This window comes from Styela clava, chromosome 15 (genome assembly GCF_964204865.1).
Source record: "Styela clava chromosome 15, kaStyClav1.hap1.2, whole genome shotgun sequence".
NCBI lineage: Eukaryota > Metazoa > Chordata > Ascidiacea > Stolidobranchia > Styelidae > Styela > Styela clava.
In genome coordinates this window covers 18,252,456-18,279,167 of record NC_135264.1, presented here as the reverse complement: position 1 = coordinate 18,279,167, position 26,712 = coordinate 18,252,456, and the positions used below count along the sequence as shown (strand labels likewise).

Below are 26,712 nucleotides of genomic sequence, written 5' to 3'. Positions count from 1 at the left end.
TATGAATGCAAAACACATCGAAACTATATGCATGAAGGTTCAAAGATTCCAAGAGAAGTATGGAAAAAACCTCAAGAAAGTAGATAGAAAATTTATATAGGAGTTATAGGAAACATACAATATCCTCCCATTATAGTAAGACTCGCAAGTCTGATACGTCAGTCAAACTCTGTCAAATATTGTTTTACATTCTGAAATCTGGAATTAAAAAGCCTATATATGGACATATATAGGACTTTATACATTGACATATAAATAGCTAACACATATACAATAATATCCTGAATAGGCACAATTTCTCTACAATAGGAAAGATACACATGGCTATGTACGCAAACATATCAAAACTATATTGACCATGGGTCCAAAATTTGAAGCGACGAGTGAGAAAAACCTTGAGAAATTATACAGAAAATCTCAAAGCAAATGTGCATTGGACAATAGCCCACAATTTCACTGCAGAAAAGAATATTCCAGTTATCTAATCCCATAATCTTTCAAAGAACAGCTCAACTGACTTTGCGACAGCTTAACTGCTGATTCGTATTTCACACAAATTCATCTTAAATCAAAGTCCAAACCTGGCGCTGAAAAAAAAAAATTTAGGCTGATCAAACATTAACAACTTTGCATTTTTAATTAACGCTTCAAATTTTATATATTATATATGAACTATAAATCTTAAATTGATAGATGGCTTATCTCGAAAACTTTGGAAGTACGAACAAATTAAAAATCAAGAAATCTAGAGAGTGAGTAAAACCTTAAGGGAATTTTTAAACAGGAGAAATATTATATGTCCGCTCACCAACATACACACAAAAAAGCACAAACATGGGTAAGCATAGCTTGGGCCAGAAATTAACAAACAAAAATACACGAACAAACATTGAACTCGCTGGCTGTTGTACTTTTAAAACACTAATAATTGATGTTGATTATATATTTTACGTTAAACCTAGCTTAGCAGATAATAAAATAAGTACGAGCAGAATTCACAACTACTTATTCATATAGAAATATTCCGCTTGGTCATGGTCGAATAATATTTTTAATATACTAAAGAAAGGCTTCAAACTATAATGAAAATGTTTCTTCATATCACTGGATAACGTAGCTTTTAATATGGCTAAGTACTATGTGATGAATCATGATGCCACAATGTATATCACAAAACAGGATATTACATCATGCAACATTTCCTGTCTAATGCAGAAGCCGCGGTCGATCAACCTCGGCAATTTATTATCAGCCAACCGCGACGAAATATCAGAAGATTTTTATCCGGGTATTAATTTGTTTTACAGTCTCTTTACAATTTCTTAAAAGAACTTTAAGATACCCTTTGAACATCTTATATAACAAATTGCTAATATGCATTTTTAATCATTGCTAATTTAACATGCGTTTTTAATCATAAATATTAAAAGATACCAAACAGAATTTGAAATCTATGATCAGAATGGAAAATAGTAACCAAAATTCAACATTCATATCTCAAAAAGTATTTACACAACAAAGCCCCACACAAATAGCCACTGAAATTCCGCAATTGACTATTAATGTTTTAAGCATCTAGGTACATTACGGATTATCCAGTGTGCTATTACTAACATCGTGTGTCATTTTGTTTTTGACTGACTGATTAGAATGGTTACAGACTTAAGATAGAGGTAACTTCATTTTTAGTTCTATAATAATAATATGAAATACTAACTTTACATATTACAGTATCAAGTCCAAACTATTTTGTATAAATTTTTGTCGAATTACTACTAAATCTATGCCTAAATTACACTTTTATATAAAGCTTGTATAATCCGTTTAATACGGTATGACTTTAAGCTATAATAATTAAAAACATACCCTCAGGTTATTTCTAAGCTTCTGATTCTTATCTCAGTATCTTGAATTTTTTACTTGAAATATCACGCATGCTTACAAGAAGCTGAAGTGGTTAAGATAAACCAAATCTAACTGGTTTTCACAATACATGAATAATTTGTTCAACAAAATCCTGAAATCCAACACAAATAGCCTATCGGTATTTCTTTCATAAGATAAAACTCTTGACACTATTTTGTCACTTTTTTGATGAGATTAATTTTGAATATACTAAAGCTAATTTTCATAAATTTGCACACCTTAAGTATTATTCAAAAGTATTAGCCTCATTGAAAACTGAGTTAAAGAATTACAGAATTAGGGGCAGGCAGTACATCGGTATATATAGAGGCTCATAAACTATAATTACAGAATGAAATGCTCATATTTTTATCAAGGAGAAAAGCCGCTTGGAACGACTAAACCACGCCTTTGGTCCGGTTATTTGCGACGAGAAATCGACAGCTCTATCATAGATCAGCGAATGAAAAAATGTTACAGTATTGTGAAACTGACCTCTGTTGTATGAATTTGATAAGCTATACCGTGCAATACTAGTCTCTATAGAAAATCAGAATGCGGTCGCTCTGCCATGTTCCATTTCCTCCAACGAACTAAGCACGAGGACAAACATCACTGTTCTTGCGCAATAGCGTAACCATACCAACGACTGCGCTCGCTGTTTTTTATCGATTGTGCGTCACAGAACTGACTGAATTCTTTTGTTACATCATAATAAACATTTTGCGCGCGGCACTCAAATGCGAGCCGTGTGCAAAACCCACATCGAGGAAAGACCGCGGTCGAGTGTCGGAATTTTACTGAATGCTGATTCCTGCTCCAGGCTTGGTAAGCCGTTGATGCTCGATTTTGGCTACGGCAAACGAGATAGTTTGAAAAATCAGATAATACATTGAAGTGAGAATCTGTTTGTTGAGCGCTTAAAATGGAATAGCGTCAGCAAAATTTGTACGATGAATACAACTAAAATATAGGATAGGATTAACATTTTCATCCCGGGGAAAGGAAAGCCGATAAGACGGCTTAATCATATGGCGAACGACGGCCTCTCCTCCGGTTACCAGTCCGGATCGGGTATGGGATTAGTTAGCCATTTTTTTTTTGTTTTCGGAATTGGACTTGATATATTTGAATTGTGTAAGGCAGGGCTGGGCAATTATTTTTGCTCGAGGGCCACATTGCAAATCAAAATGCAGTGGCGGGCCGGACTAATTTGAGTCAACCCACATTGCGTTTTTTATTGTATTTTATTACACAATTGAATGAAACAAAATCTAATACAATTGTTATTTTTAATGAGACGTGTGTATGCTCTGCTGCGCCTTAACAAGTCCTTGAATGTCGGGTTCAATGGCAGACGTAGATATTCTAAGCAAATCAGAAAGATGTTCATCGGTGAGAGACGACCGAAATTTCGATTTGGTAAAATTCATTACTGAGAAGGTTTGCTCGCAAATATAAGTGGATCCGAAAAGAACTAGCATCTTTTGAGCATGTCTCCTTATGTTGGGAAAACTTTTTTTATTTAGAGAGGAATAAAAATCCAGAATTTCAGATGATTTAAATTTTTCCTGAAGTAAAGTGTCACACTGCAAATCAATAAGCTCGAGTTGTGCATCAGATGGTATGTTTTCCACGTTACTGGTGAAAGGAGAAGAGACCATACTCATTTTATTTTCAATTAATCGGAAATCTTCAAATCGTCTTAAAAATTCAGCATGCAGTGCATCGAGCATTGTAGAGTACTTTTGAAAATCATTTGCAGATGTGGTAGCTGTGTTGAGTGTGGGAAAATGAGCGAGATTATTGTTCTGTAATTGGCGTGAAAGAAACTGCAATTTCGTTATGAACGATTTTACCAAGCTGTGCATATTATGCACAAACAGTTTTTTACTTTGGAGTTTGCAATTCAACTCATTCAATAGAGCAGTGACATCAACAACAAAAGCAAAATCAGATAACCATTTCTTATCTGAAAGCTGCGGAATATCCTTGTTCTTTGTTTGACAGAATTCTCGAATCTCCTGCTGCAAGTCCCAAACTCGCTTCAGTATTTTGCCTAAACTGAGCCATCTCACAGTTGTATGATATCCTATGTCAGTGTGCTCATTTTCTTGCTCCTCCAACAGGGAAATAAACTGTCTGTGATTTAGTGCTCGAGACCTGATGAAGTTAACTAGTTTTGTAACAACATCAGTGACATGGCTTATTTTAAGCACTGACTTGCACAATACCTGTTGATGTATGATACAATGTAAAAACACTAACTGCTGCTTTGGGTCAATTTCATTAACTCTGTCTTTCATGCGCTTCAACAATCCCACATTTTTTCCTGTAAGATTTGGGCACCCATCTGTCGTCACTCCCGCCAATTTTTCCCATTTAAGTCCCAACTTATCCATGGATGCATCTACCTCGCTAAAAATATCTGCACCTGTTGTTGTTCCTTTCATTGGTCTTATAGCAGCTATTTCTTCAGTAATTTTGAAATCACAAGTAATTCCACGAACGAAAATAAGCAACTGAGCAGTGTCGCGTACATCACAACTCTCGTCTAACGCTAAAGTGAAGAAGTTTGACATAATGTAGCAACTGATCTCTTAAATCTCCTGCGATACACTCAACCCTTCTGGTGACAGTTCTTCTCGATAGCGGAACTTGTTTAAAAGCATCTGTTTTATCAGGACAAACAATTGCTGCCGTCTCTACTAAACATTCTTTGACGAACTCCCCTTCAGAAAATGTTTTGCTGTTTTGAGCGATTTTGTGAGCTATTACGAAACTGGCCATGACAGCTGCATCATTAGATGCATGGAGTCGTGTGAAAAAACTTTGCTGTTTTTCGAGCTTTGCTACCATACTCTCCGCTGTTTGCGCCATTTCATTATTACTTAGATTTTTGTATTTTTTTGCATGTTTTGTCTCAAAATGCCTTTTTAAATTAAAAACCTTAATAACCGCGACCTTCTCCTTGCAAACCAGACAAACAGCTAGCCCATCGACTTCTGTGAATAAATACTTCGCTGTCCAACTTTTGTTAAAAATTCTGCATTCTGTGACAACTTTTCTTTTCTTGTTTTCGGCTGACATTTTGCAACTTTGTAGATCTAGCACAGGTTTAGAATTGACGCTACAGTTCAAGTTACATAAATAAAAGGATAAACAAAGAATAAAATAAAGCTGGGCGCAATTCAACAATTTATCTACATACCACTACTTCTACAATATTTGAAACGCTGAGTAGCGCAGAGCTGACTAGCCTAACTGTATCCTTCTTAATTGAGACACGAATCAAAACGCGACTCATCGAAATTACGCGCGCAAAATTCACGCTTCGATTACTCTGCTGTTCAGTAATCACGTGCAAAAACAAGCGCTGATCGTTGCGACAAAGATGACTACAGATAGCAGTTGGTACTATGCCATGGTCTAATCTAAAATACACAAAGCTACCAAAAAGCCTTATTTCTATTGCATTAATGAAATTTGCCCTCAAAGTATATTTTATATGTAAATAAAAAATGTAAGTGTCTTAATTTAGAAATCTGCTCGCGGGCCGGATGCGGCCCGCGGGCCGGAGCTTGCCCAGGCCTGGTGTAAGGGGTAGGCAAAAGTAAGATTCGAAAATCAATATCCAATAATATACTGATATAAATAGGTGATTTTCTTACTTTTTCCATATTTGTTTAAATTTCTGCACTAATAAATCACCATCCTGTGCCGTTTATTAATTGGGTCTTAGCAGACCTGTGGATCGCAAAGTTGTTGGAAAAACGATCAAGTAATCAGTAATAAAAGGTGGAGAAAGTCTATTTATATTTATTCGAAGTCCAATTGGACCCCACATTTCGTTTGAAGTTCTGTTGCTTTGTTTTATTCAAAGGGAGCGCTTTATCCTGTCACGTCTGAATTATCTTTTCGGACTGCTCGGTGCTCTGAGTCTTATCGATATGCGACCTTCATGGGCATACATATCAACAATGCACTCTTGATTATTTCTAGTGAAAGTCAAAGGAAATTTCGCTAGTGATAAATTATGAATCTAGCAGAATTTCAAAATATGACGGTATAAATCCCATTCTAATCTCCTCAAACCTTCCATTGCCCAGTAATGAATAAATCGGAACGTCTTTCCAAATCATCTAATTCAATGATAGTGCAGAGAGCTAATATTGTAAAAACAAATACAGGGCTAAAACGACGTGAATATAAATCGAGATTTTCATCGTAAACAATAATGAATCACATTTTTCAATCGCTCAAAACAAGGCCTTACTTACTCACGCAAACTTTTTGATTCGAAGCGATTCGCTTCGCATTATAGTTTGAAATTTTATTACTCGTTCTGACAAACTGCCAGTTTTGATGTTCATGTTGCGCGTCGTAAATATAAGTATAAATTCGATTACACAATGGCCAATTCGTCTTTGAAGGACAGTAACCAAACTAAAAACGGCCCAAGAAGTTCTCGGATATACCGAGCTATAATTACTTAAGTACTTTTACGAGGCAATACCTTGAAATTATGCTATTGAAAAAGTGAACCCATTTACAAGCCACAATTATAGACTCTCACAGTGAGAATCAAATGCAATGGTAAAAAGTGTCAGAAAAACTTAGATTTTGCGTCCCCGTAACTTAAGTACTGCTCAGGTCCAGAACAGGGGTGTGCAACTTTTTTTGTCGAAGGGGCCATATGATATAACCAACTTCAGACACCCAGCTGGGTCACACAAACAAGTTAGCCGGAAAGGAAAGGGAAGAGTCGCTTAGCCTTACAATAAATATATACACCGGGCAAAACGGTGAAAGATTTACCGCAGAAACATGAGCAAAAAACATGTGTTCTCATCCATGTGAGTGCCTTTTTAAACATAAACTGTCGAATTAGGATTTTATGCTTGATGGGGAACACATCTGACCGTTGACAAGGAACACACTAAATGGTTGACGGGCCGTGTTGTGGCCCGCGGGCCGTCTGTTGCACATCCCTGGTACAGAATGATTATGCGAAAATAATGCTGAATAATGAATAATAGAAAAAAATGCATGCATATTTTCAAAATTTCACATAAAATTAAGACGTCATAGTTTGTGACGTCACTTTTCTTTCAAAAGTTGAAGTTAAAAAGTTCAGAATATAACATAATAAAATAAATGGCGACCAAATAAAAAACGGAATCAGTCCAGTATTGCTCCACGACTAATTTTCTATTCTGTTTCTGATTTTGTTTACCTTAGATTCGGTTCTTAAACATACAGAACCAAATAAGATAAACAAAAAAGATTGGCCAGTAACATGACGTTACTTATCTTAAGCTAAACAGAAGGAAAGAAAACAGTTGTGGAATAATAGTATCGGAAACATTATCAATGTCTTTTTTGACAATTTGTTTTAAGCTCCTGCAGCAAATAGGTTACGATAACTGTGCTAAGAAAAACAAATAATAATGATAAGCAACGTTTTCTTCTGACGTCAGGAATGACGACATATTTAATAGCGATGACTTGGAATAATAAACATTAACGTAGACAGTGACGTAATAAATGTTTCTAGGGCAACGATAAAATCCAGCGAATTTTTCATGGTTAGGCTTCTTTGATCTTTCTCCTGATGTGCCACCTAGAGACGATGGTGAGCACGATGACAACAGCCGCTAGGATCACCAGAGATGGGATGGAGCCTTTCGTAAATCCATCCAGCCTGATGTCTAAAAAAAACATTCGTTTTATAGTCATTTTATCAATAAAATAGTTTGGTACAAGCGGTCACTACCTTAAAATTTGTGCATATTGCCCAATAAATCTGCCCAGTATTATAGTTTTGAACTAGGATTCACACCGAGCACCTTGCTTAGAATCAGGGCTACCATGTTTGAGCAATCCGGAACCACCAGGACAGGGTGAACTGCAAAATTTATAGCACTCAGAGTTATTTGGGTACTCTCGTAGTATGAGTACCAGGTTAGGGTTAGGCCATACTTTTATTCCGATTTTCCTTATTTTAGTTCTATTACGAGATCGGGGAATGTCTGTGTTAGACAAGTGAATATACCCCCCGCCCATAGGCTTCCGTCCCTTTACGCAACTTGATGTAAAATAGGCTAACAAAATTAGTTACCTCCATATTGGTACACATACTTCTAAAGCGCCGAGTTATTTATTACCGTAATCTAGACTAGTTTTTAAATGTGAAAACAGCCTTGATTTTGAATTAAATGGGCGTTGTTTTGGCACCTTTTTGACCCTTTCATTCACAGATAAAGTTAGCCACGCAGGATAAGATATTCATGTTTTCACCTAATGTAGAAAGACGAACGCTGGTAAGGCGGCACATCTAATCAAACAGGGACAGGAGAGGATTTACATATTCACCCCGGAGGAGGTGAAAGCCGATAAGACGGCTTTATCATATGGCATACCACGGCCTTTTGTCCGGCCACCATTCATGTCCCGTATGGGATTGGTTAGTTATTTGTTTTCAGACGCATAGACTTGATAGTGGAAAGGGCCGTAACCGACTAGCAGTTACGTGATCACCTTGCGGCGGGGATGAGCCCACAAATCATAACATAATCATCCCCCATTGAATTCGAACCTACGCAGATTTTTTGGGAGTGAATCAGCTTCTAGTCAGGCTGGTCATCATAGGAGTCAAATTGTACCAGATGTATAAGCTTGGATGCCAAACGGATTCTTGACTTATTCCGCGACCGCCAAGAATCCAGCAATCCTCTCGCACGTACCTAACCTTCACATATGCGATGACTCTAAGCATTTGCATACAATTATTATCTACGTATCCTATATGTCTATTTTATCCAAGGATGTAACAACTCCATTTTACCTACAAGCACTTTTCCCTTCTCTCCAAAGTATTGCACACACATACACAAACGCCCTCAGAAAACTAAAAAATTCTACCGAAAAGGACTTACTTCGGCATGTGGGTCCATGTTCATAATGCAAAGGGCAGTTTCCACAAAACCCTGGTCGTAGACATTCTCCACCATTACAGTCTTCACAAACCGCTAGAAACAGAAAACAAGGTATCAAATATCAGTCACCGAACTGACTTATTGGACAGGAACTGGAACAGTTTTGTTATTCGACACGTTAGTGGACATAACGATGGTTTTGCGTTTTTCTTGTTCTTATTGGTATTCTTCTTGATATCGTTATGAAAAAATAGCTTTTCTCATTGATTACTGAACCATTTGCTTTGAAATTTTCAGTCAGTAAAGATTATATTTTTCGCGAGAAGGCTATTACTTTTATTTATTTTGAATATTCCGGTGAGCTTTATTGGATTTGTTTTTTTTGTGTGTGCTATGACGTCATCAAAATTTGCCTATATGAGGCGCTACGTGTACATATATTTGTGCATAGCTCTCTTGTTATTATGTTGTTGTTTATTTCCATCTTGTTAGTATTTTGCTTCGATGGAAAAATCTCGTTTTCTCTTCAACTATTGGATCAATTTCTCAGATATTTTCGGTGGTTGAAGATTGTTTCTATGTTATTTGCTATTACTTTATTTGTTTCTATATTTCCTATTAATCCATTTCGCTGTATAATTTTTATTCATGGATACACGGTTTTTATCCCGCCAAGCATAACAGCGGCCTTACATTTAACCGGAGTGAAAATGTCCCCTAATCAGGAGTTGGTAGCTGGAGTCAATATATCCTCTACTAATCAGTTATTTGGAACAAGAATCAAGAAATCCTCCAATCCGGGATTAGATGCCGGAGTCGTTTTTTAAATGACTCGTTGTTGACATACAATCTTCAATCACAAAAAATTCAAAGCAATTGTCACAGTAGTTAATGAGAAAGGCGATATTTTTCACAACAAGAAAAGGAAATGAAATACAACAACATAATAACAAAACGACCCATATTTACACTTCATATATTCAATAAATTATAAAATTACGTATTTCGCAGTTTTCTCCTTCGTAACCGTCTTCACAGTCGGTTTGCGCCTCCCCATTCGTCATGAGGCATTTTCCCGTCTCCTGATCACAATTCCTTGTCCAGTTGGTCTCGCTGCAGCCGTTGCTGCATGCCCGGGTGCAGTTTGGTCCCCAAGTCCCAGGAACAGAGCACTGAGTGAAGAAATGGTGTTAATAAGTGTTGACATGCCCTTTCCTACTAATATTTGAGGCGATGCTCCCAAAATTATCTTGCGACTCACAATGGATGTTTTCCCGAGCATCGATTTACTTTTTTACTTCCGTAACAACGCCCAATCAGCAATAAGTCAGCAATGACGTAACAAAAGAATTTATATTCGCTCGGAAGTTATAAATCAAAAGAAATGAGAGCGACAACTGGAATGCCAAAGCTCAGAAGTAAAGGACTCAGCTCTGAGCTAATTCACGGGCGATTGTTGGAATTCAATAGCTATCATAGGGCCAGAGCTGAGCTCATTTTCTGTAAAAAGTCGAAATTTTTGACCGAAACTGAACAAGTTTGCCACAGACGAAGTCTACTACGGGACCAAGAGGCGGGTCCGGGGTCGTCTAATGTTTTACAAACCTGAGTCGAAAGTTTTATTAACTCGGTCAAACAGCTGGAAGCGCATGTTTTTTTGACTGAAACAATGGCAGGACATTTGAGAGGCTTGGTTGGGTAGCGAATCGAAAAAAAAACAATGACTGCTTTTTCTTAACAGCATCCGTGCTTTAATAGCCTTACCTTGCAATCAGATTCGACACTGGTCCAGGTTCCATTTGCATTGCAGGTGTACGCAATTGTGCATATGCGACCGGATCCCTTAAATGCGGTTGTAGAGTTCTGATCCTTCATCGGCACCACACATCCAACTTCTGTGCATGATTCTCCGCTAGGTGGTGATCCTGGGCCTTTCACACAATGATATAAAAGAAGTTCATGAAAAAAGTAGAAGTCTTTTTATTTATATCCATGAACGGTTGTTATATGAATAGGATTTACATATTTATCCCAGGGAGAAGAAAGCCGATAATAATATGGCAAACCACGGCCTCTCGCCCAGTTACCAGCCCATGTTGGGTACAGGATTAGTTGAGCAGGTATTCGTTTGAGATGCATGGACTTGATGGTACAGAAACAGTAACCGACCAGCGGTCATGTGAATCTACGGCGGCAAGAAGTCCAGGGTAATCAAAGGTGGCAACGTGTTACCATTGTTAAATGCGATGCCACGCCAAGCAATAAATTTTTATGTGTGTATTAATGTAATATTGTCTTATTTTATAAGTGATAAGGGGTATTTTTATACTAATCCCGGAGGAAGAATGCCCGTAGGTGGACTTAATCTGTCGGATTCATGAGAGTGAATGAACGAAAAATTGTTTTAGATGTGGCGCTGACATGAACCACGTCGCGACGCACAAGTGCGTCGTTTCCATTTTGCTAGGGCGTCGCGAAATTTTCGGAATTGTACCTGTTTTGAGGTGTGTCGAAAAATGCTAAATATTAAATTGCACTGCAAAAGTGTACAAGCAAAATAATTATACTGAACAAGAAATTCTAAAAAGAAGATTCGCAAGTAGTTTTCAGATTTCCTTAGAGCTTAGATGAAGATTATCCTTCATTGGTTAAAAAAGCGTTTCGCACTCTCATCCTCTTTGCGACTTCGTATTTAGGTGAATCAGTTTTTTTTTACTATAGCCGCAATTAAGACGAAATATTGATCTAGTGTAAAATGTGGAAAGAAAAATGCGTCCGGATCTTTCACAATTCATCCCAAGATTTAATGGAATTTATATAAAAGAAGGAAATACATTCATTCCCTAAATTAAATGCGATTTCAACGACTTTCGTTACGTTTTGTCATTGCCAAAGAGGTCTTTTATTAAATTGTATAAGTCGTTTTTCACGGGTAGTCGCAACTCGAGCATGTTTTACGGAAGGGCGTCGCAATTCTATAACAAGAGAGTTATGCTCAAATATATGGACACATAGGGTCACATAATTTTGATGACGTCATAGCGAAAAATTTTTTTTTATCTTTAACCACTGAAAATTTCAAAGCAATTGGTCCAGTATTCGAAGAGAAAAGCAATTTTTTCAAAACGTGTTGACGGATACAAATAATAACAATAACAACAAAATTTTGAAACGATCGTTATGTCCACTACGTGTCCAATAAGTTTTAGAACCACTGGAACTGACCGTTAAGGAAAGATTGACCGACTAAATGTTTTGTGGATTAACTTCGGGTTTCTCGGAGCTGGGAGCCAAAATATTCTCTAATCCAGAGTTGGGAGCCGAGGTCAATATATTATTTTATCCGGAGCTGGAATCAAAATATACCGGAGTCAAAATATTATTCAATCCGGAGTTGGATGCTTGAGTCGTTTTTAAAATGACTGGTTTGAAGTCGGGTGTAATTTCGAAGTCCGGGGTTCCGAACCCCCGGATCGATTTATAGGGTGTCCATAAAGTCCTAAATTATTTTAAAATTGCCAAGGGAATTTATCAATACCATATATTGTTTTGGTCCTCATATATGTATTAAATGAGGTAAGAATGCTTAAACAATTACTGATTAAAAAACAACAAAATTGAAATTGTGAAGGAACTTCGTGGACACCCTGTTTTTTTTTATTTGAAAAGTAAACTCAGAAATACAAACCGGCTCGACAAACACGCTGTAGAACTAACATTTCGCTTAAAGTACAAATCAAATTGTTCCCCCACCTGAACAAGGGGAAACCCCTCCTGCAGTCCCGCCTTCAGAAGCACTTGAGGCGGTAGGAGACGTAGTAATTGACGGGGTGGTCTGGTTAGATTGTGGTGGTGATGACGTAGAAGATTCCACAGATGACGTCATGCTATCAGGTGGTGCGATGGTATCAGGTGACGTCATGCTATCAGTTGGTGCCATGGTATCAGGTGACGTCATGGGATCTGAACCAGATGCTGTTGTTGCTTCTATATTGTCTAAAAAGAGTTTATCTGCTTTTTTTTAATGCTTCCATTAGAATCAAGGCTCTGTTAAGTCGTTTTCCGTGCGAGGAGGGGGGGGGGGTTAAAAGTTTGGCTTGTGATTTGGTTTTGTATCTTCTGTAGTATTACTAATATTCTTTAGTTCTTTATTATTACTATCGAAACCTCGTTTAATCGATCGTTTCCCAGGTGGGGAGGATTCCTCCCCAGTAAAAAATTTTGTCGATTTGGGGAGATATTTTGCCTGCCGTAGTATTCCTATAATATTCTTTAACTTATTATTATCATTATTATACTTATTTCTGGACTAATAGTAACTACAAAAGCGGGAGTGAGACTTGCGCATAACACTAGCAAACGATACATTAAAGTTTGAACAAATAAAGTAGTTTTTTATGAAAGTGGAAGCGAAAAATAGTCGAACGGAGGAATTTAACGAAATGTCGGGACTTTCAAGCAGCGACTGATCGGGGTACAGCATTGCCGACCCAAATTTTTGTTTATTCTCTATCTTATTAGATACTCCCGAAGTATGTGAACCAAGACGAGGGACATCGGAACGTAGTATGTGTACTAGGTTAGGGTTAGGCCATAATTTCAGGTACAAATACTACGAGAGTTACTTGGTTAGTCCACGAACTCGTGATATAATTAAAATAGGGAAAATTGAAATAAAATTATGGCCTAACCCTAACCTGGTACACATACTACATTCCGGTGTCCGTCATCTTGGTTCACATACTTTGGGGATATCTTTTATAGAGTGATTTTCGTCCCGTTTAGTGTTTGATCTTATCCATGGGTCGCGATACTTTACCAGATTTATTTTGTTTCATTTTTTAATTATGGCTCGCTTGGAAAAAGGCTGTTATAAACCATCGTGGACATGAGCGTGTCAAATGTTTCTGCTGCTCGGGGCGAGTTTCTGATGTTTGTATTCATATTAATATTTTAATCACCAAAGAGCAACAACCTTGCCTTTATAACGTGCTGCCCGGTTGACCGCATGGCCTCTGTCTAGACCAGGAATGTCCAACCTTTTTAGTGTCGCGGGTCGCTTTCATGTGAGGAAATTCATTGCGTGCCGCAAACGTTTTTACCAAACTCAAAATACCATCCCAGTTCTGATTTACGTTGGAATTTGAGCGTCGCTAAATCGAACGCCTGGATTGCAAAACACTTTTGCAGATTTCTGAACACAACATGCACACAAGGATCATGAACCATAAAGTTCAACTCAACTTCTACGGAAAATGCAAAATTTTTAGGCAATAATATACATTGGCATAAAAAAAATCAAAATAAAAAATGTCAGCAATATTTTTTCAATTAGTGCGAAACTTGCTTTTGTATGTCATTGCGCTATTGTTTAATATCAACAGATAGTTTTGACACCGCACAACAAAACTGGCTCCCCAAATTGTCATTCGTCAGCATTTCAGTTCCGTTTTTGATTGGATCAAGTTGCGTGTATTAATTCTGGGGCATCTTCTACTCAAATGTAAAATGAACACAAAAATTTTTTATAAAGAGATTGTCGAATTTTTGTAAGTAAGCGAATCTTTCTTTAAATTTGTTTAACAACTTTGCGACTTCGTCGCAATATTTATAAAAACTTCAAGTGGGCCGCACGAATTCTTCCAGTGGGCCGCATGCGGCCCACGGGTTGGACATCCCTGGTCTAGACACGTCCTGGTCGGGGGTCCCTTTTCTGAAATAATCACAAAAACCTCACTTACCCTTAACGATCAACATGGTAGTCCCGCCGCTTTCAACAATCCCAGCTTTGAGTTTATATTTGGTCTGGTTCAAGGACATTGAAAACTGCTTCAAGGTCAAATTTGTGTTCACGTGACCTCCGACTGCAACGAATGATGCCTCTGTGTAAAATAAGAAAGATACATTATTATTCGGAAACGAGGTGGATGTAGGGATCGTTTTGGTTGTTGAGATTGTTTTGTGGAAAAAGTTTTTTTTCTATAATTAATGGGCCAATCAATCACTCAGAAATGAAGAAAAATCGGAGATCGTGCACAACCTGAAACCTAACCTGGTACACATACAAGGTTGTGCGTCATTTTGGTGCTCATACTTCGGGAGCTCCGAAAAATCATCACAAGAAAATCACAAGTCCGCCTGCACTGTCTATAATTCAAGAAACGCGCAGAACTGAAACCGCCAAAAAATTTCGAATCCAGGAATAAAGAAACCGGCAGTATCGCTGTATTCCCAAGAGAAATTAGTGATTCACAAGCTGGATATAATCTATAGGTCAAATCCCAGAGTTCCAAACATATGTATATTGTTTAAATATAATCAAATAACTTTTAAGTTTGCCGCTATTTTTGAACTTGCTACACTCCACACAGATCATTTTGTTTTCCCAGTATTGGTTTTGCTAATATACATGGTGATCGGACCACTTGTAGACAAATAAAAATTTCAAAACAAAAACAGTTATTATTTATAACTGTTTGAATCGAGACAGTCACCACGTCAATTACAGGAATTGCTCTTCAGCAGGACGGAGAATTTTTTTTTTTCATTTTCAATTTATATTGTAGATATTTTATTAAACGTTTGTCTACACTTGGTCTTATCACCCTGTTATACAATTCAGATAATAAACGGCAACTAAACTATGCACAGGGGTTTCCTCGTTCGTGCCTGTCACATTTGGGTTCGGCACCGCTAAAAAACTACTGAAACGACGGTACTTCCTTACTATGTGTACCAGGTTAGGGTTAAGCTATAATTCTTATCCCCTTTTTTCTTATTTTAGTTCTATTACGAGTTCGGGGACTGACTGTATTTTCAGTCTCTTTACACAACTCGATGTAAAATGAGCGAACAAAATTAGTAAACATACTTCTGGAGCGTCAAAACGACTGGGTTAAAGATTAAACCTTGTTTGACAAGAAACTAATATGACTCCTGCCTCGATTTCAGCCCGGGTTTCTGAATTCATATGCCACGCTATGGGCGGGATCGGGTCGGCCATAGTTCCCGTTCTTCGTATTCCTGAACCTGGTACCAGGGGCGCGTCAAACTGATGACGAAGCCTCCTCATACCTAACTTCAAACCAAATTCGGAGGATGAGTAAATCATCAGATTGGATAAATTAAAGGTCGATTAGGAGTGGAATATTTATATTATTGTATGGAATATGTGAACCAAGATAGCGGACACCGGAACGTACTGTGTGTACCAGATTAGGGTTAGGTCATAATTTGATTCCAATTTTCCTTGTTTTAGTTGCATTACGGGATTGGGATCTAGCCAAGTAACTCCTGTAGTTTTTGTACCTTAAAATATGTCCTAACCTGGTACACATCCTACGTTCGGGTATTCGCCATCTCGGTTCACATACTAAGGGAGTGCCATTTAATCATCAAACTAAGCAATTAACTACCCTCCCCCCCTCTCCCAGCAGTACTCACCGTAAAGAGATCTGTTCAAATGGCTGACAGACGTAATTGAAGCTGTTTTCTTGTATACTCGGATTGTCGCGTTCACGAGGTAAGTGTCGCCTTTCACCCAGCTTAGAGTTGAGTTCGTCGCATTAAAGAGAGTTCCCTGAGCATTAAAGAATGAAGAATTCGCGTTAGCACTTATTTCTATACCGTGTTGATATTCAACCATCTGAACAAAGCTGTTTATATGAGACAATGAAATAAATGAAAGCCACAAGTATATTGTGTCAGGAAACTTATTGGCGATGCGAGTTGAATATTTATGCCCTTAAACTTGCTTAGACTATAATAAATTGTTAGGCTGTGTTGAACCAGAAATTCTTCCTATTCTCACAAAAATAAAAATTATTTTTTTCAGTAGCTGTTAGTTTTAAAGTTTTTTCTGAAGTGAAAGGAGCACTTGCTTGATTGCAGCCTGATTTAAGAAGGAACGGACACTACTGCCTTTATAACAACCATTACGCCATCTTACCGGAATCACCACGCTTCCTCCTACAGTTTCGACGACCTGTCGAGGTAAATCAGAGATGGAAACCGCGCCAATGCCTGAAAAATATCAAAACAATTTTGATATGATTGTCTTTCAGTGAGATTTGATCCAAACTGCCTCTTAATCTATAGAAGGCTATCACCTAAAATAATTTCAAGACGTCATGGACACCCCATATATACGGCCCCGATCGAATACCCTTCTTCGTCCAGAGCTAGGTTTGAATGAATATGTATACGGCAAACACTATATCAGGGGCTCCCAAACCAAGGGTCACGACCCGAAATTGGGTCGGAGTGATAATTAGGTAGGGTCGCAAACAGGTCATGGGGTCGCTGAGGTATGTCAGAGGATGAATGTGCAAAATAATTAAGATTTGACAAACCATGTTAAATTTAGCAGTTTGTATCATGGTTTACTGTAAAACAGGTCCATATGCATCGCTCTATGCTTATGCTTTAGAAAATGTAGGTGCTTATTGTGACATCACTGTTCGGTTTTAGCGTATTTTATTTAATACCACCACATGACCAAACTCAAAAGTCCACCGAAAGAAGCTCTAAAGTTTCATGTTTCAATATATATATTGACCTGGGGCCGCACTGGACACTTGAAAGTTATCTTTGGGGTCGTCCTGTAAAAAGCTCGGGAACCCCTGCACTATATGAATTACTCAAAGGCCAGAGAGCTCTGCCATACAGGGAGTAAGTAGGCTTGGGATAACGATGGACCGACCTATGGTACTAATTGCTTCGTTAGTGAAGATCTTTTGGGCTGGCGTATGGACAGTTGGTTAGAAATAGATATACGATCCCAATCGCTATTTGAATGGCCTACTCGGCGAAGAGCAATTGGGTTGCCATACAAGGAATAGGCTTTGGATAACGATCGGCTTATGGTACACTCGCCAATAGAATTGCCTCGTACGTGGAGAGCGTTTGGGTTGCCTCATGGACAGCAGGTTGAGAATACGGTTGGATATATGACCACAATCGCCATTTAAATGGCTTTTCAACATTGGGACGATATACAAGCAGTAGGTTAGGAATAGGGACAGATGTTTGGTCCAAATTGCAATTTGAATGGCCTCTTTCGGGCTGTCATATTTTGTATCAACACAAGTGTCTTTAGCTTAAATAACAAATGAGAAACTCTATATTCACGTTAGAACGTTTGCCAAGGCGTGAAATATAATCCCCTGTTTCCAGACTGTTTCCGTTCATTCAATGGCAGACATAAGTTCAATTGAGCAATAAAGACAGCAAATACAGAGCATCCTGTTATTTGGCAGCGGGATTTTCCAAGCAATTATGGTTAACATCTGACTTTAAGGCGCAATCGGTACAAGTTTTGAGCGCAGGAAATAAAGCATAAAGCACTACCTGGTCCACACATTAATCACCTGCTTATAAGTCGCGCGGTCGTTTTATGAGAAAAAAATATTTAAAGCGCATGGTTCGTAAAAGACGGTAAACATTTTTCGTTGGGATAGAAATTCATGCATTCAAAACGAAACCCGTTTTTATGGGAATTTATCATACATTTACTTAAAAAAAAGGCGCTCCCGAAGTATATACATCAAGATGGCGCACAACCTGAACTTCAATCTGGTACACCTACTATGTTCAGGTTGTGCGCCATCTTGGTGGAACAGAAATTACAAAAGAAATTGTTAAGACATTGAACGTCTGCATTATCCCCTAGAAATTGTGAAATTACCCGATTGGGGGTAATTACCTAAGATTTGGTAACCACTGCTCAACCACTAGGTATATAGCATAATTCATTCATCGTAATATTAAATTAAGGCTGGTTTATCATCTATTTTCATCACTGAAATATCTGCGTGTATTTAGAGTTAATTCGTTATTTTGCGAGTCAATATGGAAACGTGGTGACCCACGTTGGAACCCCGTGTCCCTGGTTCGCCATCCTTGCATTAGGCCATCACGCTACGACTGGATTACCCATTAAGCACGTGTTTACGGACCCAGAGGGGGCACCACAAAATGCCATAGTACTTTTTATATTGCCTCAGTGTTAAAAGAAATAATTCTTATTGGTCGGACGACACGGACCTCAATATTGGTCCGGCTTGAAATCGATTTTTGATTTTATTTTTCGTTTTCAAATATCATTGTTTATCAATATATAAATGTTTGTAGGTATGAGGACTATTCCAAAAAAAATAACGACGGATTGTACTATTTTGGTCCATTTGGTACCAAACTCCTAAGGGAATAGGGCTTCTAAAACGCTTGGCCCTGCAGGCATCACGCTCACGGTTTGCACGATTTTCCTAGCCGACTTGGACTGGTAGAGGGAATATAGTTCATGCTTTCCTGTGTGATTGGTTGATTCGTTTTATCGGATTTCATCTCTCAGAAATATATATAAAAAAAAACTGTTCTACTCACCCGGTAAAAGCGTTGCAAGAATAGCTGGAAGCATTAATCGCCACATCTTGTTCGATGATTTTATTTCCTATTAACTAAATAATAATGATCTGGCGATGTAAAAATAATTTTTATTGTTAGTTTTAACGGGAGGTAATTTTGCATCTACGATCACTTGGGAAATGCAGAAAAGACCGTTTTGAGGAAAATTATGACTCTATCAGGTGGGAGATGGGGGGTCTGAAACGAACAAGTCAAAATACATATACGATAGAACATGGTGAGTTTGAAACGCCTGGGAGTTATTACCTATTTATAAACTAGTTAATTTTCTTTTTCGTTTTAACAGTATCTTTTTGCAAAAAAGGGGAAAAAAAGGTTATTCACACAAGTCTAACCATAGATTATGAGTACATTTACCTAGGGACCGAAGTGCAACAGACAAAATTATCATTTCTGTCCGCAAAGCCAATTTCACGCTACAAAAGCGAAACAAGAATATTATTTTCCTGAGCAAATTGATTGTTTGTACGACGACTCTTTAAATCCACATCCGATAACATGTAAATCTGAGGGCCTGAAACCTAACCCCTCTTTTGTGATATCATACATAGCATTTTTGCGTATCGCTGAACGCATTTTAGGTCCTCACGACTCATGAAAACCCAACCTGGAATCGCTAGCTGTCACGGTCTAACAATGCAATTACAAATTTCAGAAACCATTCTCCCCGACATTGTGGAAAATTCAAGCCTGCAGCCAGTGTTCCCACTAAGAAAATATCACACTTCGCAATTGTTTGTTTTAGTGAACATGAATATTTTATTTTGAGGCTGAGCAGAGTCCTATATGATTTACAAACTTTGAGAAATATTACAAGAACAACAATATGTTATTAGAATGCAGACAAAGTACGTACATATTTAACTCAAAAAGCTTCTACTTGAATGAAATGGGCATTCCTGCGAGGTGTTAGAAAGTATGGCAAGCCACGCTTTGAAAACGTAATGTTACAGGTGCGCGAGAATGAGATTTTACTGCGCAAATTGTCTGGTGGGACTTCGCAATGGCGCACCTTAGAGGAAACCTTGGCTGCGACCCTGCTACATCTGTCTTAATAAATCGGAATATCCACCAGTCAGATAAATTTGAGCGACATCTGAGTTTCATCCAAAATTCTACTTTGAAACCAATCAACGTCACGGCTATCGATTGGTGACTCGAAAGAATGGATTATCGCGGGTTTTAAAGACTTTACACTTGAACTCGTGAAAGCAATTCCATTAATCGGAACCCCGTATCATACCGACTTTTTACTTCGAATCAGTTATAGGTGGGAGCAAGCCAACTTTCCAAAGATAAAAGTTTGGCGCTTCCGTAGTAAGTGAACCAAGATGGCGAACACTGGAACGTAGTATGTGTACCAAATTAGTGTTAGGACATAATTTTATTTCAATTTCCCTTATTTTAGTTCTATTAAGCGTTCGGGGACTAGCCAAGTGACTCCTGTAGTATTTGTACCTGAAATTATAGCCTAACCCTAACTTGGTACACATATTACGTTCCGGTGTCCGCCATCTTGGTTCACATACTGAAAACGTACCAAAAGATTTTTGAAGATTTGTTACCATATACAGCACAACGACAAACTTTAAAAAATTCCAAATCTGGATCTATGAAACACTAAAATGCCAAACGATGCTGCAGCTACATATAATGATGCTTTACGCGTCATTAAATGCCAATTGAACACCTGCAATATCATTGTAGTTACGCGAGACTGAATACCTTCCCGCTATGCCTTTACGCAAGTGGATCCGTATGCTTATAATGCAAGGATGCTGTAGCAAAAATAAAAATAACTATCCCAAGTAATTCTTGCTGCACACTAACACAAATATATTTCTGTAACTGCCTGTAAATATTTCTGCTGGTCAAAGCCTCAAAGGCATGTATATATTTTCAAATTTGCTTCAATTTTTTGTGCCCGTTTGCCTGGACGGCTAATAAAAAACGATTTATTGATTAATTGACGTTTTGCATGACCAAAGTCAGACTTCCTCAGATGTACGTTGTTCAACTATATTCGATCCGAAAGTTGATCGAGTTACGTTGCTTCCCCAACTCAAGAATATAAATTGTTTCCCACAAATGCGCAAGATGAACATATCTCGAGTGATTGTAGAGTCTTGCTATACACTAACTCATTGGTTCTCAACCAGTGGGCCATAGCCCAGTGCTGGGCCATATAGACATATTCAAGTTGGCCACAAGACCATTAAAAATTACTATTATTATTGAAAAGTTTTGTTTCATTTGTGTCACTGTAGTTAAATTTTTATGGTAGTAGCAATGAATGATGCTGCTGCTTTTCATTCTAATTATTGAAGTGAAAGTATTTATTTTTGCAAAAAGAGTTGTGTTTTTCATGTAGTTTTTTCCTTGCACGAGAAAGTTAGTGAGCCACAGAATTTTTATAAAACGAAAGTGAGACACGAAAGAAAAAAGGTTGAGAACAACTTCTAACACAAATATAATTCTATACCGTTTCGTCTGACTTTCTGAGACAAGAATTGGGCTGTCTGACCTCTCAATTTAATAGAATATGGAGCGATATTTAAAGAAACTCAAATCATTATGATCGAATACATAGGAATAAGGTTGCGAATTCCCACGTAACCGGTATTTTTGAAAAATAAAAATCGGATTTTTTCGATTGTCACTGACAGTAACTGGCGAAAACTCACAGCTAACCAAGTAAGACCCTTTACACCAGAGCAACATGCCGGCCGCGGGCCATAACACGACCTGCCAAAACATTAAGTGGGGGCCCTTGTTGACACTCAGATTTCCCTACAAGCATGAAATCGCAACCCGACAGTTTATGTTTAAAAAAGCGCTCCCATTGGTTGCCCGGTTAGGCTAAGCCGCATTCTCTCTTCTTCAAATAACCTTTCCGCTAGTGTTGTTCATAACTTATTTCACCAGTTTAGGGGTGCTACAAGTTATGTCAAAGCTGACGTTACCAAACAATGCAATAACTTAAAATAGCAATTGTCGCACTGAAATATTAAACAAATAAAATTTTGCAATATGTTACTTTTTCAATTCGTTGTCTACTTGAATGTACTAATTTTGTTTGTATCTGTTGGGTACATAGCCCGCTGACAAAAAAAATGTCACACACCCTTGATTTGCACGCTTGAACGTGCTCTAATACAAAAACTATCTTATTATAGTTTAAAAGATATTGAGCTATGAATAGGAAAGATTTTTTTTTCGTCGTAACGTACTGCGGAAAATAAATCGAGCATTTTCGGATCCATTGGCTCTGGTTTCTCATCTTTTTAAATTTAAGCGCTCGCGAAACGAAATTTCAGAAGTCCAAGAGATACGGAAATTGTGCATGTACGTTCCGCTACAAAAACTATCCTTCGCGATTTAGTATAGGATAGGCCAGGGTGGTCCAAGGTTGTCGGCTCCGCAGGCCACAAAACTATTTTTGCATTCGCGGGCCACAATAGTGCCAAGAATGGGTAAACAGTGCAATACAAAACAAACACTTTTATTGTGCAAACATAGTTATCAGGCATAGCCATTCTAGGCTAATAGAATCCGAATTCAATATTTAGTTTTCTCTGATTCCTATATTGTTAGCATATATTCCCGACCAAAAAGTTAGAAAGCCAGATAACAATTCAGAATGCCAAGCACATCATTCAAATTTAAATTTCGCTAGTTGCCTCAGCTAGTCTTAACACTATTAAATTCAGCTTCGATATAGCTATCACATACTATGTTCATAAAACTGTAGCATAATACATTAGTATATTAATTAACATAAATAGACATTGAAATCTGTCAGTACTCTCCATAATCGCTCTTACGTTAGTGCAACGCGCAACACCAAAAATATTTCGAAATCAGAGTATCGATGTGTTTAATTCCCATGAGAGATTACGAAATCAGGAGATAATATGTGTGAGTAACGTAAATACAGGTTGAATTGACTGGTTACAGGTTGACTGAAATACCAGGAGCTGTTGAAACTATACAAAAATATGGCGCTACACTCACTCAAAAGTAAAGGAGACTGATTCCTAAAAGAAGTTACCGTTCAATGAAAGGGAAAAGAGTCACTATAAACTACGGGGCGTTGAAAAGTAACGCAAAATCAACAGAAGTTGAGATGAAATGCCAACTAAAAAAATTAACGACTGACACCTATTAGCAGTATTGAATTACGGTGAAATGCCATTTAAACCTTTCACGACTTTTTTGACAGTTAAATTTTAACGTCGCCATTGTACATTATACGCACTCACTCAAAAGGTCTCTGATAAACGCCACAGGCAACCATATAGAACCTTAAAGAATTATTGCGATGTCACTCAGAGGTAAAGTAAGCTCACTATAGGCGTAAGTCGAGGTATAAAGAAGACTCGTCACTTCATCAAAGTTTAGGGTGGCCATTGCGATGCCAAGAGATACTGAAACTATATATATCTAGTTATTGTAGTAAACTACGAGTTACTGAGACTTGCCTGCGGTGGTGAATTACATCTCTCACTCAGTAGTAAAGGAGACTAATTTCTGAACAAAATTTCAAAGGAGGCACAGAAACTAACGGAGTACATCAGCCTTAGTAAAATACAATTGAAATCAAAAATGTCTACCAGTACTCTCTAAAAACCTTCTATGCTAAAAAGAACGCCCAACGACTGAAACCACTAACAATTTCCGAAAGCAGCAATAACGAACCGTGAATATATATATGTTCCCAAGAGAAATTAGGGAATTTACAAGATATATATAACATGTTCATTGGAAATCTAAAGAAGGATTCACGTAATTTCTACCAATGTCGCAGAATATCAGTTTTCTAGCCTTATCGCGTTGTAATATAATATATCCACCAAGTTTCAAAATTGGCAATAAAGAATACGCGGGTATCGATATATTCCCATGAAAAACAAAGAATTCAAGACAGGTGTAATATGTAAATATCGCTATTGATTTGGTTTCTGCGGGACTAACTACTCATTCTCATTTCATGATGTCGGCGGATCCGTATGCATATAATGCATTGATGCTGTAGCAAGAGTAAAGATAACTATTCTAAGTGATTTAAGAAACTTGCTGCACATTAACACAAATGAATTTCTGTAACGTTTTTTCTGTTTAAGGTTATAAAATTCCTCATTTGTGTAAGTGTGCAGCAATACTCATGCATTACCTAAACCGCCTAAATTATGAGAGTTTTTCCTGGCAGCAAATTTTTGATTCTCCTAAAATTAACGCAATTTCGGGAAAGGTTCTGAGTTTTTAAACTTTTAAATGTTCTTGTATCTTGGCGGGCATACGTATTAAAAAGTGCGATCGCCTCGTCGAGTGTTTTCAAACATTTTTAACCAAGTTCGTTCATGGGCGACCGCTTATATTTGTTTTATTTTGCCATTGTGTTTCGTCTTATCAATGTAAAGTATCTTTTATCTTTCTGTTGTACGTTTTTAATTTTGAAAAACTTTAGCAGAATTCCAGCAAAACATCAACCTGAATATACTATATTGACATTTTTCAATAAAAGACCATGCGCACTCACTCAGAAATGAAGGAAACTCATCATAAGAAATTCACAAGTCTGTCTGCACTCTCTATAATTCAAGAAACGCGCACAACTAAAACCACCAAAAAATTCCGAAGCCAGGAATAAAGAAACCGCCAGTATCGATATATTCCCAAGAGAAATTAGCAAGACAGATTTAATACGTGAGGAAAGGTTAAATACAGTGAACGATTTTAACAGAATCTGCTCAAAGCAGGTTAAGGTTTCGGGTACTCACTCATGAGTAAGGAAGGCTCATCTCCGATCAAAGTTAAGGGTTGTCCATGCAATGACAAAATTTACCGAAACTATATAAAATTATGAGGCTGCATTAAATCTCTCACTCAAAAGGGAACTCATCTCTGAGTAAAGTTACGGGCACTCACTCATGGGTAAGGGAGACTCATCTCCGATCAAAGTTAAGGGTTGTCCATGCAATGACAAAATTTACCGAAACTATATAAAATTATGAGGCTGCATTAAATCTCTCACTCAAAAGGGAACTCATCTCTGAGTAAAGTTACGGGCACTCACTCATGGGTAAGGAAGGCTCATCTCCGATCAAAGTTAAGGGTTGTCCCTGCAATGACAAAATTTACCGAAACTATATAAAATTATGGTGTTGCATTAAGTCTCTCACTCAAAAGGGAACTCATCTCTGAGTAAAGTTACGGGCACTCACTCATGGGTAAGGGAGACTCATCTCCGATCAAAGTTAAGGGTTGTCCATGCAATGACAAAAGCTACCGAAACTATATAAAATTATGAGGCTGCATTAAATCTCTCACTCAGAAGGGAACTCATCTCTAAGTAAAGTTACAGGCACTCACTCATGGATAAGAAGGACTCATCTCTGAGTGAAGTGCGGTCGGCCACTGAAATCCCACAGCTTCTAAAACAACATATATATATATGGCGGCGCATTACGCATTAGTAAGAGCCGATTGAATATTGAAAAAATTGTACCAGTACTCTACCATAAGTGCTCGTATAAACGCTCATACGCTTAAGGAAACGCGCACATCTGAAACCACAAAAAATTTCCGATGTTCACAAGGAAGGCATAATAAGCGGTTTCTAATCGGGGGGAAATGAGGCCAAAAAGCAGTTGGAGGGGACCACGATGCCAGGCGCAAAAATCCTTTTTATTTTTCATTTATCAAGAAACCTCTTCGTTCTTCTTAGCCTTATTAATTTATTTCACAGGGTGTTTTTTACATTGTTGAGTATGAATTGTTTGAACAAAATTGCATTTGCAATCTACTAATTAAAATACCACTTGAATGAACAGGGGACCACAAGGTGGCCACGAGCCATTAAAGGTTGAGAACAACTAGTATAATATGTGGGGAACGTGCGCATGGCTAAATACGCTTCATTCCAAATACATATAGTAGATCAAATGAAAGTGTTCTCATCTAATTTTCCTTTCTCTCTGCCTCTGTGTTAGTGTGTGCGATGAATGCAAAGTAGCAACAATTAAAACCGCTATATTGAGTTTTTCTAAGCCCATGCATCGCATTTTAACAAGTTAGTCAATAGATAGTGAAATACGAGGCGTAGGGAACTTTCCAATAAACGAGCGACCGATATTCACTCATTCTACGCTTTCTATTCACTCTTATGCCTTGGTTTGCGTTAAGCTCGAAGTCCTAGCTCATTTTGAGGGTTAATTTGTGGGATATCGTTCCAATTCAACGTATACCAATACGCATTTTATTCGTGATCTCATCTTCGAATTTTGCTTTCCTAGTGATCACTCTGTATATTTCTGCAGCAAGGCTCACGAACCACTCTTGTCTTGTCTGCAATCCTTCTACCAGTAATATTATATACTAAATGCTAGATAGCCTTTGAGTAGACAATACGAAAGCAGCTTGACTGCGTACCAGACTTCAGTCT

The 26,712-nt window shown here is 37.8% G+C and overlaps 1 protein-coding gene and 1 pseudogene across 1 annotated transcript; both read right to left on the bottom strand.

Moving 5' to 3' along the window:
* Positions 1-3,197: 3,197 nt before the first annotated feature.
* LOC120341763 (general transcription factor II-I repeat domain-containing protein 2A pseudogene) lies at positions 3,198-4,487 on the bottom strand (annotated as a pseudogene).
* Positions 4,488-6,033: 1,546 nt separating this feature from the next.
* On the bottom strand, positions 6,034-19,317 carry LOC120334045 (uncharacterized). The gene is made up of 9 exons (XM_039401499.2): positions 19,227-19,317; positions 16,792-16,865; positions 16,287-16,422; positions 14,585-14,725; positions 12,597-12,839; positions 10,608-10,774; positions 9,844-10,015; positions 8,844-8,936; positions 6,034-7,616 (listed from the first exon to the last, which is right to left on the bottom strand). Exons 1-9 carry the CDS (start codon positions 19,270-19,272, stop codon positions 7,495-7,497), a joined length of 1,194 nt encoding a protein of 397 aa, XP_039257433.2. The 5' UTR covers positions 19,273-19,317; the 3' UTR covers positions 6,034-7,494.
* Between the last annotated feature and the right edge of the window lie 7,395 nt (positions 19,318-26,712).